Source organism: Melanaphis sacchari, unplaced genomic scaffold (assembly GCF_002803265.2).
Source record: "Melanaphis sacchari strain LSU unplaced genomic scaffold, SCAv2.0 Contig120_pilon_pilon, whole genome shotgun sequence".
In the NCBI taxonomy this organism is placed as follows: domain Eukaryota; kingdom Metazoa; phylum Arthropoda; class Insecta; order Hemiptera; family Aphididae; genus Melanaphis; species Melanaphis sacchari.
Window position 1 is genome coordinate 538,767 of NW_020270473.1, and position 18,165 is coordinate 556,931.

Consider the following 18,165-nt stretch of genomic DNA (forward strand, 5'->3'; position numbering starts at 1 on the left):
AAAAAAAAAGAGGTGTTGAATATTCGATGAGCGTTTCAATAATATATTTTAATGACGGTAGTGATATTTTTGTCTTGATTTAACATGACGTATATACAGGGTAAAATTCCCGACGTGCGACGCATAATGACTTAGATAACATTTCTGTTTCAAAAATTCACTTTTAATATGGTTTTAAGTATCTGATAACACAACAATAATGTCGTATTGTAAGACAAAACATGAAAAAAATATACAAGTTAAAGGATTTTTTTTTTTGTCACGGCACTTCGCTTAGGCAATTTAATAGCACCACTGTACGCGATGACGATACAGCAGCGATAACTGCGTTGTAATAATAATATGTAGGTACCAGGTAGTAGTTACTTACCAATCATAAATTATAATTTTATATTGTTCATTAAACACATTATTATTATTATCATCACATAAGCGTAACATTATTTTTTAACTTAAAAGTATAAAATTCACGGTCTGCAGATTCTATCGTCGGGCACACTGTATATCAGCGTGAGCGAAGAATTTATAATTGTCGTTATCAACAGGAATAATGATTATCAGCAATAGCACACACAAAAATAATTGTAATATTAGAAATAAGAAAATTTTCGAAAATCAATTCCTTCTCCTATAGATTTAATGCTCAGAAAGAGAAATATTTGTTTCAAATATTACTGTATAAATATTAAACATTAAACCTATTAGTTAGTAAGTATTATTTATAAGCATTTTTAAACACGAATATATAATACTAATATTTCCATAGTATTTATCTATGATTTCTATAGTATTGTTTTTTTAATTTTGCATTTAATATTTTATCGAGAAAATTTTAATTAAAATTATTACCACTGATTATAAATTTATTTACATTTATATTTGTATTTATATGTATATATATATTTTTTTTATAATAAATTATTCATTATAAAGACATTTATTTAAAATAGTATTTTTTTTTTTTTTTTTTTTTTTTTTTAACAATAATATAACTATTTAATATGCAGATATAATGATTTGACTCATGTTGGACGATGGTCATATACGGGAAACCGATATTAACCATTTAAATTAAATGAACTTAATTAATATTATTCAGGACAAACTGTGTTATGTTATGTAATACGAATCTATGTCGGAAAATTCACTGTTTATATTGATGCATAACTTGATTTACAGCTTATGTTTACCAGATTTTTAAATAGTTTTAATTAAACAAGTGTCCAATAAGCATAAAAATAGTTACAAAATATTATAACGTTAAGGTGCATAATTACTAAATAAATTAATTTCACGTTAATGTTTTTCAGACATTAAACATCTATATCATACTAATATTTAATCATTCTTAGTCGTTATATTTTTTCATAATATAAAATGTTAGTATTTATATTCTTTATCTAACATTGTACGTTGTACATATGTTAATCACAATTAGTTAACCGATGCCTTAAAACGGTATTTTTTATTATTATTATTTTAGCTTGTCTTTTAGTGAATACAAAATTGTTTTAAACTCTCCACTTTTTTAATGTAAATTTAATTACAAATACTTCCTTGATATTAAAAGTTTTAAATAGTTAGCCTTTTTTTTTCACGCCGTTTTTCAATGTTTCAACAACATATTGTTGCATATTATACTATCATAAATAAAATAAAATGATTAAATATGATTCTTTTTGATCAAAAAATTTCGTGTTATAACATGGCATTAACCATGACATTAACGATGATATAACTTAATTACTATATATTATTTTAAAGATAAAACATTTTTATTTTTCAAATTATTACATATATTTACTCAGTGCGCTTAATTCATTTAAATTGCAGTTACATTATTTTTAATGGCTTATCGTATAATAATACTGTATAATTATAGCAGTTGTTATATTATGTTTAATAATATATCAAATTTAGTTACGTGATAAAATTTTATTTCCATCATTCTATGTTAAAGATAACGTTTAAACTTCGTTTTAATTTTGAACAAAATAGCTGCAATGGACAAAAGACTCACATTGAAAAAAAAAAAATGATTAAAAATTTAAAATGGACAAACCTTATTTACGTTCCGCATTGATTACACTTCTCTTGAAGTACGTTCGAACGACTCTCGACGGCGACATTCACTCTTTTTTTTTATTTTATTTTTTTCATATGCATATATAAAAACAGCACTAACATAAAATTAGAGTCGTTTACGTATAGCCTAAAACGCTATAAAACATCACTATAGGATGAGCGGACAGTTTGGACGGGTGGCGAGTAAAAAATTCAACTTCAACGACCCCTTTAAATTAAGACGATCATCCCTACTCTACACCCCGCAACGATAATGGTTTTTTTCGCTCATTCGTCCGTTCCTAAGTCCCATTATTTACAGTCTACCAGTTTGCACAGGTACTGAAAAAAATAATAACAGTAATAATAATGATAACATATCGTAAACCTCACTTGTAACGTTTTTTCGTTTCCGAAGAGTAGGAGGGTGTATGTTTTATCCGTCCACTATAAAAATAACGGTTGTGATAGCGGCGGAGGCATCAGTGTATAGACAAGAGTATAATAATATATTGTGTATTATGTACGAGTAAAAATATAAAAAATAAAAATGAAAAAAATCATCTGGAAACCTTATGTCTAGTTAAACCATATCGGGTGATCAGATGAAATATTATCGTCCGGTGTTTCGTGTTTAAGTGCACAAAAAGAATACACGCATGTCAAACCGTTTCCATATCAAATTAAAGCATGGTGATATTATATTATAACAAGAAAAATAAATTGGACAAAAACGTTTTTAATCGAATCGAATCAGGCTCGTATAATTATATTATCGATATATTAAAGAGATAATGCTCTGAGTGCGACTTGTCGTTCGCCATGATTTAGCCATTGTATTGCGTAATCGATCGCTTTTGTTGTAAAGTGACTACACATATAAACAAAAAGACAAGTAAAATAAATACTCCAAGATTTGAGGTTTTTCAGTGTTTTGAAACGTACATGGAACGGCGAAAGGAGCGTTGCATCGGAGTATACAGAAAAGACTAACAAAACCCAAACGATGAATGGCTACAATACGCCCCGGTCAAAGCGTTTTACTTTTGTTGCTCAGTCGCGTTGGTTGACGATACGATAATGGGATTTAGCAACACTTAACTTGCTAAAACTCTTCTGCGACACTATTTTTCTCAATTTTGTTTCGGTCATTAGTCGGACGATTTCAAAACAATAAATAAAATTGTCATTAGTATAATACGAAGAATTAGAATATATTACGTACTTCAGTAATACTAATTACATGCCACCCAATAGCCACACTTTATTTTTTTTATATATTCATAATATGTACTGTGTATATTGAATTTTGAATACAATAAATAAGCGTATACACCTGACTTATGTGCAAGTACAATATATGTATGTAGTAGATGCGACGTACAGCCTAGCGAGGTGAGTGGAATGCAAAATCGTTTGTTGATTGAACAGTAGGCAGCGAGGTGTATATGCAAATTACATCACGGTCGTGGTAGTGAAGGATGATTCAAAAGTGTGTGGTTGTACAGACGTCGAATTTCCCTAAGGACGTAGAGAACTTGTTGATCGGAGTAAATGTACGGATTTATAAAAACCGATGAATACGTGGGTATAAGGGACTGAGTTAACAATAAAAAAAGTGCACGATATGTATGGCACAAAATACTTCGTTTAAAATATATTGAAAATCTACACGTAGTACTTTGATGTCGAGCTATTTGGGTCCGATCGATAAAAAGTTTTAAAAAATAAGGCACGTGAACTGACGAAAACACGTAAATATTCGATTCGATGCTGAAAATACGTTTCTATACTCCGATGTAACTATTTCACTATAAAATCAACCAAAGTATAGTAGGGTTTCGTTGTAAATTTAAAATTATAAATATATAATAGAACGTGTATTTTACGATTATCAATGACTACGAATATTGATTGAGAACAAATATGAATGCGAAAATGTTTACGCCCGTTATAATATCGGACCTGATAATGTGACTAACGAAAAAAAAATTCATCACGAAAGGTCGGGAATAATTTATAATAGTGTCTTATTAAATAAGAAAAATCGTTAGATCTACGTGGAAGTTTGTTCCGATACAATCGCGATCGCGAACTTTAACATTATTTTACTCTAGATACGTCGTAGATAAAGTTAAGTTGAAAATTTATTTTTCACCGGAAAATAGTACACAATTTTTTTCTTGCGTATTAAATTTTAAATGTATTATTCGCTTACAAAAAGTATTATTATTTAACTTATTAGAAATTCATTAAAATGCACGTAGAGATTGTTATGAAATCAATGCCTTTGCTGCATCACGTGAAATAACGCAAAATGATTCGACCCTAAAGATGAGTTTTGTATACGTATAGATGCAAAACATGGTACCTATAAAACCCAGCCGAATGTATTCTGCCCATAATTATTATAAATTAATGTGATGGTTTATTACTCAAACAACATTTTTTTTATATATTTTCGTCATAAGCAATATTTATAAATCGTACAAAATATATAATTTTAACCCGATTAAACATATTTAATTTTTATTTATATTACCGGCCAACAGCATAATATACAAAACAATTCCCAATTTTACAATTTTACAAGATTATACAATATATATATAATACGGTCTTCAATTATATGAAAATTCAACTAAATGTTATTATGATAATGATTCATTCCACACAATTGTGGTAGTGGTATTTAAATTAAGGCTTAATAAAATTACACATACATATTTCTCTTTGAATGCCCCTTTTCTCAGTAATTTTTATGATAATTGAAAATAATACTTTGAAATTCAAATGAACAATTCTGTGGAAAATTATACATTTCACAAACGTATGCCACAGTTTAACGTTTTATTTTAAAACGGTGCTGCAGAATTGCGTAATACGACTACGGGAAAAATGTATTGATTAAGTTACTTGAGATTTCTGGTTTTTAAAGAGTTAAGTCGATTATTAAAACGTCTGTATTACATACATCATAGCCAATGATTTTGAAACCACTATGTACACTATATACATTAAACATACACGTTAATTTTAAATTTTTCTAAGTCGATTAATTAAATTGTGTTCGTCATACAACGTGTGACGTGATCACATGAAAATTGTATCTAATCTAAGTTCAATACGGATATGTAATTTGGCCATATTAACTTGTCTTAAATTTGTGAAACTCGTAAGAAACCGTATTACAACTTTGAATTTAATTTACAACGTCGTCTGTGCACTTATGTGAACAACATTAACATGCACTAAATAGATTTGTGTGTTTTCCTTTTATACATGATTATGTCTAATAATATTGTACGTTTAAAAAATTCGTTTTTATACAAATCGCTTTTTGAAATTTTGTTTTCTACATTGCGGTATTGGACATGTAATATAACTTGTTCGACATTTTTAAATCTAAAATTGTTTATCTGAAAGTATCTTTTGAAATTATATAAGGTGAACCTTATGATAACACGGAAAATGTTTGAAAACTATTCATAGTAGTCTTCAACTCTTCACGACGTTGCACTATTAATAGATTTCTAATAATTTTACATTTATTTTGTCGTGTGCTGCATGTAACTCAGGTATTTTCAACGTTAATAATAATATTCTAATTTTCTTTTTCAATATTAAATATTTTTTCCTTGGACTGTCTTAATAAACAGTAAATGGAAAAAGCTTAGAGAAAAACTGTTTAAAGGCTTACTTTTTTAATACATGAAAGTAACAACAACGAACGAGATAGTATCGTATTAAACATTCCAAATTGATACGATTTCTGTCAAAGCTTAAAAATGACTGGTCTGCATCCTTTTTGCTTTCAGTTCCCCATAAATTGTATTACGTGCCTGACTAAATAATTTATTACGAGTAATATGTATATTATATACATACAATTTTTTTCTTCTTTTTTGTACAAACTTTCTGTCCTCAAAATTTCCTTGCACATAAATTTGCAAACATTTTTAATTATTTTTCAGTTTCATTTGTAAACTATTTCACATGTGAGTTTTAATGCACTGCATTACCAAAGATACATCATTATATTATTTCTATTATAATTAATACACTTATGCGGTTTCCGTATGAGTCTATACTATATTGTATTATTGTGATATGTTGCGTCAGTGCACATGGCCACTTTTTACATAGTTTGCATTTTGATTGAATATTCACACAGCTAACTATTTTCGTATCTTAATCATATATATTATGTAACTGTATAACAGCTTATTACAACGAAAAATCTCTGATTGAACTCCGATTCTGAATAATTACCCTGATAATTAGGGCACACAAATACCAAAAAATTATTATATGAAAATATTTAGTAATTCTGAGTTTGTGAACATTATGAACCAGACAATTTAAGTAAAATAAACTATCTATATAATAAACTGCAATTAACTATACTAGGTGATTATCACTCACACAAAAATACATATAACTTCTCATGTACATACAGACTTCCAGTATTTATAACTTATTGACACTATATCATTATTTTATGCTTTTACTTGTATTTAATAACTAGCTACAAATAGTATATAATATTATTATTAAATATTTGTTCCACTATTATAAAAAGGCATTTCATATTTTTTGGTTAAAATCATTTTAATTTGATTATCTATACAAAAAGAGTTAATAATATTTGATGATAAATGCATTTTGTTGGTATTTAGAACTTTAATTTAAGTAATAAAATACATATGTTTAAAAATTATTACAAAAGTGACAGTTCGACATTTTTTTAAATGGAAAGGACAACTTTTGTCTTAAGCGGTATACTGTTGTTGCTCAAAATTCGCTCAATCGATTCAAATAGACTACGCGCGGTATCATCACTTTGTTTAACGAAAAACACCACTTTCCGAAAACCAAGCATGACAGAAATTATTAATGCCCGATTAAAATTTCTACCTAACAGGTGACTAGCTAGGCCTTTGATTAAACTCTCGGTCAAAATACACAATGAAAAATATTATTGATTTCGTTTAAATTTGATACAGTCGTGTTAACTATTCAGTATTCACATTATTTAATTAAATTGCTAATAGTTAATTATTATGTAATAACTACAGTATTATAGTACATACTTCTAAATTTATAAGTTATAATAGTGTTTTATTGCTATATTAAGAATTAAATTTGGCAATTTAGTCAATTTATACTATACTCTATATACTCTATAATATTTAGATAATATAAATAAATCATATATTTTATGTTTAACCACTGTACTTTAATTTATACTTTTAGAATTGTAAAATAATTTCGAAAGTATCAAGCAGCATATCATCGAATTGAAAAATAAGACTCCTTTTTATTGTACTAAAAACAATTTTTTTTAAGTACAACAACAAAAAATCAAGCAAATATAAAAACAATAAAATAAAAGTGAAAAATATAATCAAACGCCCCCAACTGAGAATACCGTTCAAGAACTTTTTTCCAATAAAATTAATCATTACAAAACAATGTTTTAACGCTTATTTCAGTGTCTCACGCAATTACTTTATCAATTTGTATCCTAACTCTGCGCTGGTTCACGAAAATTATATATAAATATATATATATATACGTATGTGTGTGTGTAATAAACTTAAAATAATTTTTTATAGTCGTAAAAAAATTTATCAAAATCAAACGCTGATCAAAATTCTTCAAGCTATTGATAGATTATTATGAATAAGTTAAATAAAAAAAATAATAAAAAAGCTTGATAAAATTAAAATAAAACCTTCAACTGAATTTTACATTTGAATTCCATAAATACATTTGCAATTTATCTAAAAATATATTACAATTACTTTGAGTCCTTTAATAAACCTACAAAGTAATTTTTTATATAAAAAATACTTAATTTATTGTATTTTAAAATGTTTTAATGGTTATAAATTTAATTAAAATTAATACCAACTGATAAACATTTTTTTATTATTATTATAAAGTATTTATTATTTTCATATTTTATTAACACTTGTTTTATAAATAATATTATAAAATTTTTATTTTTTAAATTTAAAATAGGCGCATAACCCAATGAAATTAATAGCATTTAATTTCGTAAAGATTCTCACAGAACTCGTTGAAATACAATGTAATACCACAAATTACAGCATGGCCATCTGCAATAAAAAAAAATACATTTGATGAGTTTTTCGGGATAGGTTATAAATAATGTGAGCAGTAAAACTTTAACATAATAGTATTGAAAAAGTAATAAATGGTTTATTGTAAAAAAAAAAATAAGTAAAACATTTCTCCTACTATTCACTATATTAGAATACAACGAAAAAAAACTAATTTAACTGAAATACATACTATCTTTTGTTATAATTTAAAAACATTTTAAAATCTTCACAGTATAAATAATACATTTGTATATCAATTCTTCTATTTTAGTAAAAATAGTAAATCTTAATCATGAATTCTAACATTTAGTTATATAATATGTTGTATCCAAAACTACGATTTAAGAAGTTAATAGCTGATATTTTATTTACTAGAATTGCTCATAAATTATGTTTAATCTAAACACAACTACTAAGATAAAAAACCCCCTTTTTTATTTTTTAACAGAAAAATATACTATAAAAAAATTCAAACAACCGACTCCTTTCATGTATTTAATGAGTAATTACACAGCTAAATACCTATTTATTTATATTTTTTTTGGTATTTTTTCATGACATTGGTATGTAGTGTGTGAATTAAATACATTTTTAATTACTCCATCATGATCAATATTTGACGTTCAATGGCGCATAATTTCATAATATTATTTGCGTGGAATAAACTTGCAATGAAATTAAGATAATACATATTAAAAATATATTAATAAATTTAATTATTTTTCATATTTACTGACAAGATATTTCAAATAATTATTGATCAAACGAATGAAACGTTTACAAATTGAATTAAAATAAAACTTACCATCAGTGACTAACACTTACTATTTGATAAATTGATTTTTTTTATAGATTAGCAATGTATTTATAACGAGAAGCTAGTTAAGTTAGCTAGCTACGAACCGTATACAGACGAATGCATAACGACAACGTTAACAAATTTGTCAGGACGATAAAACATATGAAATTTTCTGTTCTCTCACTCACCACCAATTTCTTTAAGTCGACTTTATTTTTTTATTTTTTTTTAATTCAAGAAAAAATACGATTGCACGCGAAACCACATCATATAATTGATATATTTAGAGTGAAGCGTAAAATATATTGGTTTTGCAATGTTGTGTCCTTTTTTTACGATTCCTATTTATACAGCATTTAAAAAAAAAAAAAAACTGTTTTGTTTAGTTAATTTATAAATTAAATGAATATTTACTATTGAGCTAATATTAAAAACACATTATTTCAATTAAATTCTGCATGTATTCCGTGCGTTGTTAATTTGTTATTTATTTAATCCGTATAATTTGTAATATAGTGCTCATTGGCCATAGTAACCAATCATACAAAAGTGTATCTATGCAGAATTAATTAATAATTCTTTAATTTTCGAGTTCAATGAATTATTACATTACGTATTATGTATTTAATGCACCTGGGATGGTAGTACTACTAATTCTATAGATAAAATAGAATATAACGAAATACAAGAACATTTAAGCGCCTTCTTAAATTAAATTCGATATCATGACCATAGATTATAAGTCAGTTTAAATTCAATTAAATCATTATATTTCAAGAAAATATATTTATTTTTAGATTACAATCATACAATCAATGGTATTATAGGTAAATAATAACTGAAAAATAAAGTGTGTATTTCTTAAGTACCGATATCTCCTCGGCTCTGTCCGAATTAGGTCACTCTACTAAAAATGTTTATAATGCCAAGGATAAAAATAAGCGCCCCTTACCACTATTTTTTGTGGAACTTTTTTGGAATGATAATAATAAAGATGTTCATAATATTACGTCATTGCTTAACACAAAAGTGGTTGTTGAAAAACCTCACAGGAAAAAATATGGCCCTCCACAATGCCACAATTGTCAATCATTGGCCACACGCAAAATTTTTGTAACCATAACTCACGGTGCGTTAAATGCGGTGAAGACCATCATACTGAAAACTGCACCAAGGATCGCAACAGCCCAGCCAAATGCGCCCTGTGCTCCTTGGACCACACTGCCAACTACAAGGGATGTCAAGTCTTTAAGTCAGCCTCAAAACTAAAAGAAAATAAGAAGACTCCTCCAAGAGTTCCACCAACCACGGTTCCAGGATCATATCCAAAATCAAACACAAAAACATACGCCGAAGCTACCAGCAATAAAAACTTCCACTCGGAAGATATTTCTGTCTCATTCTCGCACTTCATTTCAAATTTAAATTCAATTATTAGTCCACAAATCTCACTTCTTTCTTCAGTACTAAATGCTCTTATCGCCAAAGGTACTATCTCCCCCTAATCATTTTTATAATATATTTCCTCATTAAAATTTTCCATTCTTACCTTTCTTATCTTTTTCTCATTAACCTATTATAATTTAATCAAACCGTCTCCTTGTTTTATTATAATTAATATTCATATTCATTGTATATTAACGTGCCTTATAACATAATTTTGTATATTTTGTAATTGTTGTCATTGCTATTGAATAATTCTATTATCTATATACATAAGTTAATTGTTGAGCTGTAATAGTCTAGATACTAAAAGCTAATAAAAAAAAAAAAAAAAAAAAAAAAAAAAAGTGTGTATTTTAAATTGAATATATAAAATAGATCATTTTTATAGGGAAATTAAACTATAGAATCTAGTTAATGTTTAACACTATGAAGTACGGACCTTTGTGTCAATAGACTATAACAGATTAAGTTTATTGAAAATTCATTGTTAATATTATACTAGACGTAATGTAACAGTGTGTTAAACCATATAAAGACTCATGTTTATATTTTACCAACCTTTGATCCGTCAGATAATAATTAATGTAGCAATCTTTGATATAATGCAAATTCTGTAGTAAATAATGTTTTGTCTTTTATGGTATAATCGACGGTAATTCGATTGTACAAGTTTCTTCTCGTTTATGTGAAATCCCTTGAGTGCCAACCAAATTAATAGATAGTGAATAAATAAAACGCTAAGTAAAACGCATTCATAACCACATGATTATATAATGAGTAACATCGTCGACAGCTTAAAATTAAAATTTCGATGAAATTTAATATATACGTAAATATTCCAAATCCATATAATATATTGATATTGTCGACCAACAAATCATATCGTTTTTACTACAGTTTCTCAGACTACTTTGTCGATAAATTTGTGCGTAATTCGTGTGTTTTTAATAACATGAGTTGTTAGCGGTATATGACTACGGACATCGAGGTTATCCAATGCGATTGAAACTGATTTCAACCATTTAATATGCCAACTAAAACTGTGAGATTGAATTTTATAAAATATGTACTGTTATAAAATTCAAAATGTATTATTTAATTGCTCAATAATAATAATAATAATAATAATAATAATAATAATATATACAGTTGATATTTGCTGGCTAACGCAAAACTTTTCCATTACTTCCGGCTGAGGACGTCCGTGCGTGAGGCGGCTGAACGGTAATTTTCCATCGCTTGTGATGACCGGACAAATCACGTTACGAGTCTGCCCAGCAGACACACGCACATACATATACCCCTAATTCGATTTCATCCGTGCTCCCATTCTTGTTTCCGCTCCCGACCTAACGCGCACATCGTTCCCGTGAGGTGAAGGGAGTCTGATGACGACAAACACGTTCGTCCGCCGATGTCTCGTGTAAGGAACGCATTCTGTTACAATGCGAGACGACTGTACCCGAACAACACGAAATAATAAAAAATCCAGACGTGTTGTATAATAATATTATTTACGTATAAGACTTCAACCCTTCACTACACAGCCCAACCACCCTCCTCTCAACACTCTGATATACGAGATCGTATTCCATACAAAATGCAACTATCTATTTCTTCTCTCTCTCTTACATATGCCCAATACCACTCCTTCTCTCTAGTTTCTACAATAGGGTGGTTTTTATCGTTCATTTTTTTGTTTTTTTTTTTTTATTCATATTTTATAAAATGTATTTGTTTATTCGACTTTTACGCTATTTTATCGTTATTATTGTCGCACATATCCTATTTCCAAATAACGCAAACATACGAAATACACGATAAAAATAGATTTCACGAAGATTTTTTTTTACGATCAAGTGCGTCTCACGATACTCAGCAGTTCTAATTTTGAAACATCGCGGCGGCGACATCGAGAACGATTGTCTAATACGCCAATGACTAAATCTCGGTGGCCGATATTTGTACTTAAGAAGCAATTTTCGTAGGTGAACTTTACTGTACAAAAATAAAAATCGATTTTATGGTCATAGTTTACCGTTTTGTTGGTATATTTATATAAAAAATATTATTTATAACCCACTGTTGGTTACTATTTCTAATAAATCCACACTTTTTAAGTATTTAAAATTTTACCAAGGCAAACAATTAACACGTAACCTTACTCGATATGATACAAAAACACAAGACACACTTGGTTTTAATTTACTGCTGAAATTTACTCTTGAATGATTTCTTGGTTTATTTTAATTAATTTTGTTCTTACATCCGCATCGTTATAAATACAATTATTTCATTTCTTTGATGAACATTATTTGTTTAAATATTCTATTGGAAACCGCAAGTAAAATACATTTGTATTGAATTTAGTTCGTTAAAACTTTTTTTTTGTTTAGAGACATTAAAGTTTATAATAAAATTTAACAAAAATAATGTAGAACGAATGCGAAATGATCGAAATTTGAAAACAGAATAATTATAAATACGAAAAATATTGACAATATCAATCGTTGAATGGATAAAGTTTGAGAACAAAATATGATGAATCATACAAAAATATCAGTGGTATAAAAAATTGCACGTATACCATAATGTATGAGAGTTACAATCATAACAGAATCATACAATTTATAGTTTAAAATCATAAAATTAATTGTTTAATATTTTCTTTTAGATCGGTTGGATGAAAGCAGAAGATCAAACAATATTAACGTTTCATGAGCGTGTAGTGGCTTCAAACGGTCGATTCAGCGTAAGTCATGAGAATTACAGAACTTGGTATTTACATATAAGAGATGTGGAAGAAACTGATAAAGGCTGCTACATGTGCCAAGTAAACACGATCGAAATGCAAAAACAAATCAGTTGTTTAGACGTCTTAGGTAAGTGAAAAATAAGAAAAATACTATTGTAGTATTGTATTTTAAGTATAGTTATATACTATCTTTAAGACCATAACCTAGGAGTCTTTAAACTATATCTTTAGGGTTAAGTTTTAAACGAGTATCAATTTCCACTGACCTTCTAAATATAATTTATAATCTAAGAATAATATTTAGTTAATAACTTGTTTTATATTTGTATATATTTAGTATAATCTTTCATCAAAATAAATATTAAACATAGCTACAATATATTTTTAAATACTGAAAACTCATTAAACTAAATTTCAAATGTATCTTTACGTACACTTATCTATATGATAAAAAATTAAATTTCTATGATTTTAAGTAGTATATTTGTAAAGTTTCTATAAAACTAAAAACGTTGTATGAAATTTAACTTTTTTTAGTTTTTTATATGAAGCCATTAAGTAAAAAAAAAATTGAAACCTCTGAGAAATTAACTTTAACAGTTGGAAATTAATCATTAATACTAAACATCTATAGAACTAAATATCTTATAGGTAATAAATGTACAAAATCATTTTATTATTATAAACAAAATTCAATAAAAATATTGAGAAAATGTATCAATTACGTACAACATACATTTTTATCATTCAAAACCTTAAATAACTAAACCCTTTCTACCTTTACATCTTTTTTCTAATTTAATAATTTATTTGATCTGTATTCGTTTTACTATACAATATATTTTAATATATTCTTGTAAAATCTGTTAAAATTAAATATTTTATGGATTTTCAGTCAAAAATAATCAATAAAATTTAATTTAATAAGGCAGCTCATACATTTATAAACAAAACATCACCTATTATATAAATATTTGGTATTTTGAGTTACTTTTATACTTTTTTTTCGATATACATTTGAGCTATTTATCTTGGTATTATTAATTATAAAAAGGATCACTCTTATTTTGCGATTCAATGAAAACATCCCAATTTTTAAAAACATTAATGTTAAGCTTTAAGTTCTGTCAGTTACACCCAAACTTATGTATTTATGTTTGTATGTATATTGTGTATCTATATATATATATATATATATATATATATATATATATATATATATATGAGTTTAAAGGTTTGGCCGCAAACTCAAAGTGTTTTGAATAGTTACGTCAATTAAACGTAACGATGTCAAAGTTGATCTAAAACTACATCACGAGATGCGTTTAAAATTCTTAATTTAACATAATTACCTACCAACTAATTCTCGACAGTCATGAAAACGAACACATTGTCGAATTATTCGGAGTCACGTGCTATATCTCGGGTTGTCACTGACCTATAACTGGGTGAACATGTCTCATACGCCTCACTCCAACCCTCCACCATAGAAATGATGGTATATTAGTGCATGCAAAGTTAATTCTACCACTGTTGTTAAAAATATTAAATGTAATCAAAACGCATAATATAATATCGTACTTGAACATTTGTACGAATGTAATATAATGACGATTGGAGCACGTTGCGCTTGTTCGTGTCACGTCGATACATGTAATATAATTAATTAAATCAAACCTTTTGTGCGTGGCAATACGGTTGCATTGTGCCGGTATATTAAAAACGACCGAGCAGGGTATATTAGTGTGTTTGTGTGTGTGTAGACTTCAAGTACAAAACTCGACAACTGAGTATTACATCGAAATCGTTATTTTATACTAGTATAAAACGAAAAATAAATACATTATACGTATTAAACTGAATAAAACGCACAATGCGGATCATATCCCCATCATCTCTCTCGTCCGGATCGACAACACGAAAAAAAGCCACGCCGACGATAATAGTGCTTATCGACATGTACAACGTTATGCGTCGACGAGTCCTTTACGGTTCAGTATCGTCAGCATGATAAATAATAATAATCGTAATATGAACACAATATTGTATAGAATAATAAAAATTAATAATTATATTATTAAAAAAAAAAACTCGTCAAGTATATAAACCATCAAAAATGTGTATTACACTTCGTTGTGTTTTTATTTCGGTTTCCCAAGTACGCTAATCGGTTTACCGTCATTATAAAAATGTATATACTTACAATATTGTGTTAACAACGGTTCGGTCACACGACGATGGCAATCAGCCATAATGACGTAAATAACCAATCAAATAGCGGATTTCTATCTATATTCGTTCGTTTTTTTTTTTCAAATTATCAATTGTTATTTTAATCTATACACGCATATGTTTTATTCTGATATTTTTCCCAGAGAATATAATATGAACGCTCGCGTTATTGTCGAGCCGCCAAACGTCATTTCATATATACGTATATTGTCATTAACAACATTGTTATGTTTGTCTTCGCCGCCCACCTCCGCATTTTATTTGCCCGCATTACTCGTGTGTGCAATAACCCCATTTTCTAGATGATAAATGGTAAAAACAGCCATTAAATCATTAATATATATTAACGAATAATATGTGCGTGACTTGAGCGCGAACGTATATTGTTGTGCGTAAATATACCTTTGAATCGATGCACTTATTACACCGGAATCGTTTCCGAGGTTTATTTAAGTATCAACACTTTGAATTTACCACATACGCACACGCATTGTCCATTGTCATGCGAACATTGTTCTACATTTACACGTATTAAATTACCCACTTAGTTTTCGTATCTATTAGATTTATGCATCCACGCATAAACCTATAACAACCTCTTTGACCTAGAAAATCCGTTTTCTGTTGTTTCGTGCGTGTGTAAGAGTAAGTTTGTTTAACCCATTTATGAAGTCAACCAAGAGCTCATCTGTTACAAATTCGTAGTATTTAGATTCGTCTTATATTATTTATATACACATGTACTGTTCTAAAGGATTTTCTAGATTTTTTTTCCCCGTATCACAAACGCAAAAATCTTTAAACAGCGTGAAAATAAAAGTAAAAAAAAAAATAAAATACTACAAAACGTGAAGGAGAAATACGTGCTTAGATTTTTGTATCGACAATTATATTCCTAATATTATTTGAATCGTTCTTCTCACGCCAATTTTGTTTATGCTTTTATGGATAAAATTACTTTAATGCGCATTCTAATGTTCACTTACAATACGCATTTTGTAAGACTTTGTACGACCTTTTTCCCAAATTTGGGAAGCGGCCATTCTATACCAATAATAAAACATACAATTTAATGTTAGATTAGCACTGGTCATACATTTTTAGCAATAACATTATAAGCTGATAGAAAGTACCGTTTAAGATACATGCAAAATTAAGAGAAAAAACTAAAAAATGTTTAAAATTCTTAACTATAACATAAGTTTAAGTAATGTTTATAGTCTATCTTATTATTGATGTCTTTGCAAAACATTTTATTGACTTTTTCAGCAAATTAACCATAAGGTCATTTAGTAAAAGAAAAATAATAATAATAATACATCGCATTTTCTAACAGAATTTTATAAGATGCAAAATTATAATTCGCATCTTGAAGATCTTTTTACTTAAGTCTTATTATTTTATGATAAATTTTATTCGTTAAACACTTTAATATAATATAATAAAAACACACAGCGACTTTTATCCATTTAAATTTTTGTATTTTTAAATTATTAATGTATACAATCAATTGACCTTTGATGTATTTTTAAAGTTATATTAAAAAAACAATCAATTTCCTAAAATTCCTATAATTTTGAATTCTATATTGTTGTGTTATAATATACAAGTATGTACTCATAACGTGGATGTTTTTTATGGGAGTAAAATAATAAATCGATTTAAGAAATTGTAATTATTTTATGTTAAGTGAAATGTTATAAATTGTTGTATTATTATGGCGTCATTTATTGTAAAACCATTAATGGAAACAATTGTAAATGAGCGATGAATAGAATATATTAAACAAGAAGGTGCTGCTGTTAAATTGCATACACAGAGTGCCGTGTTACAAATAAAAAGAGAAGAACCAACAATTATTATTATTATTAGTCTTTCGGTTTCGTACAACTCAAAACGAATAGCGTTTATACACTTTAGTTTCTCGACATATTTTCTAACAATGGTTGTACGAGTATATACAAAGTGTCTAAAAATACTACCCAAGTCCTTATCATAATAGTATGTCATAGGGTGTCATCGTTTAATTAAAAGCCATATAACTGATTTTTTTTTTATATACGTAAGTGCGCGCATGTGCGAGAATAACGAGCGTGTTCGCGACTTTACTTGTTAATTGTTGACTCTGCGAATAATTTGCATATGAGATAATGCTATGCGTAACGCGGGGCCGGATAATTATAAGCAGCAATAATACCTTCTTTGAAATATTTTACGCTGTCTTTGTACACATATTTATCCACGAACAACTCGGATCGACTAAATAATTAATAAGACACACACTCGTGCACGCAATTATTATAACAATATCATGTACCTCCAGCGTTTACCGGTATATTATATCGTATACAATTTCGTGAGATAATTTCCAAGCACGTTTATAACACATCGTTCCTTTCACATCGTTGTCATACATACTACCCGCCCGGTGGATATTATTACAATAATCGGAAGTTATGTTTTCGCATGATTTCGAGTCCTGCGTACACGTGTATCGTAGTGCCGTCTAAACGTGACAATAGATATTATACGTTGACGTCGATTCAAAGTTATTTCGAAACAAAACCACATTACCACAGTGGTCTCAAAAGTCGCACACAATAGGCACCCGACTACGATAACTGGTATCTAATATTATACGTACATATTTCCCGTTTAGCGACATGGGTGTTTATAATAATTCTTGTGTAAGGTACGATTATTATTGACTCATCTAACCTACAAATCGACTTAAATAT

The 18,165-nt window shown here is 28.0% G+C and overlaps 1 protein-coding gene across 1 annotated transcript in view; it reads left to right on the forward strand.

Annotated features, from left to right (window-relative positions):
• The window catches only part of LOC112590841 (lachesin-like), a 201,373-nt gene that overhangs the window by 66,307 nt on the left and 116,901 nt on the right, over positions 1–18,165 (forward strand). The window contains exon 3 of the mRNA XM_025334418.1: positions 13,115–13,322. Within this exon, the coding sequence (XP_025190203.1) occupies positions 13,115–13,322 (208 nt within the window). The remainder of the gene's footprint in view (positions 1–13,114; positions 13,323–18,165) is intronic.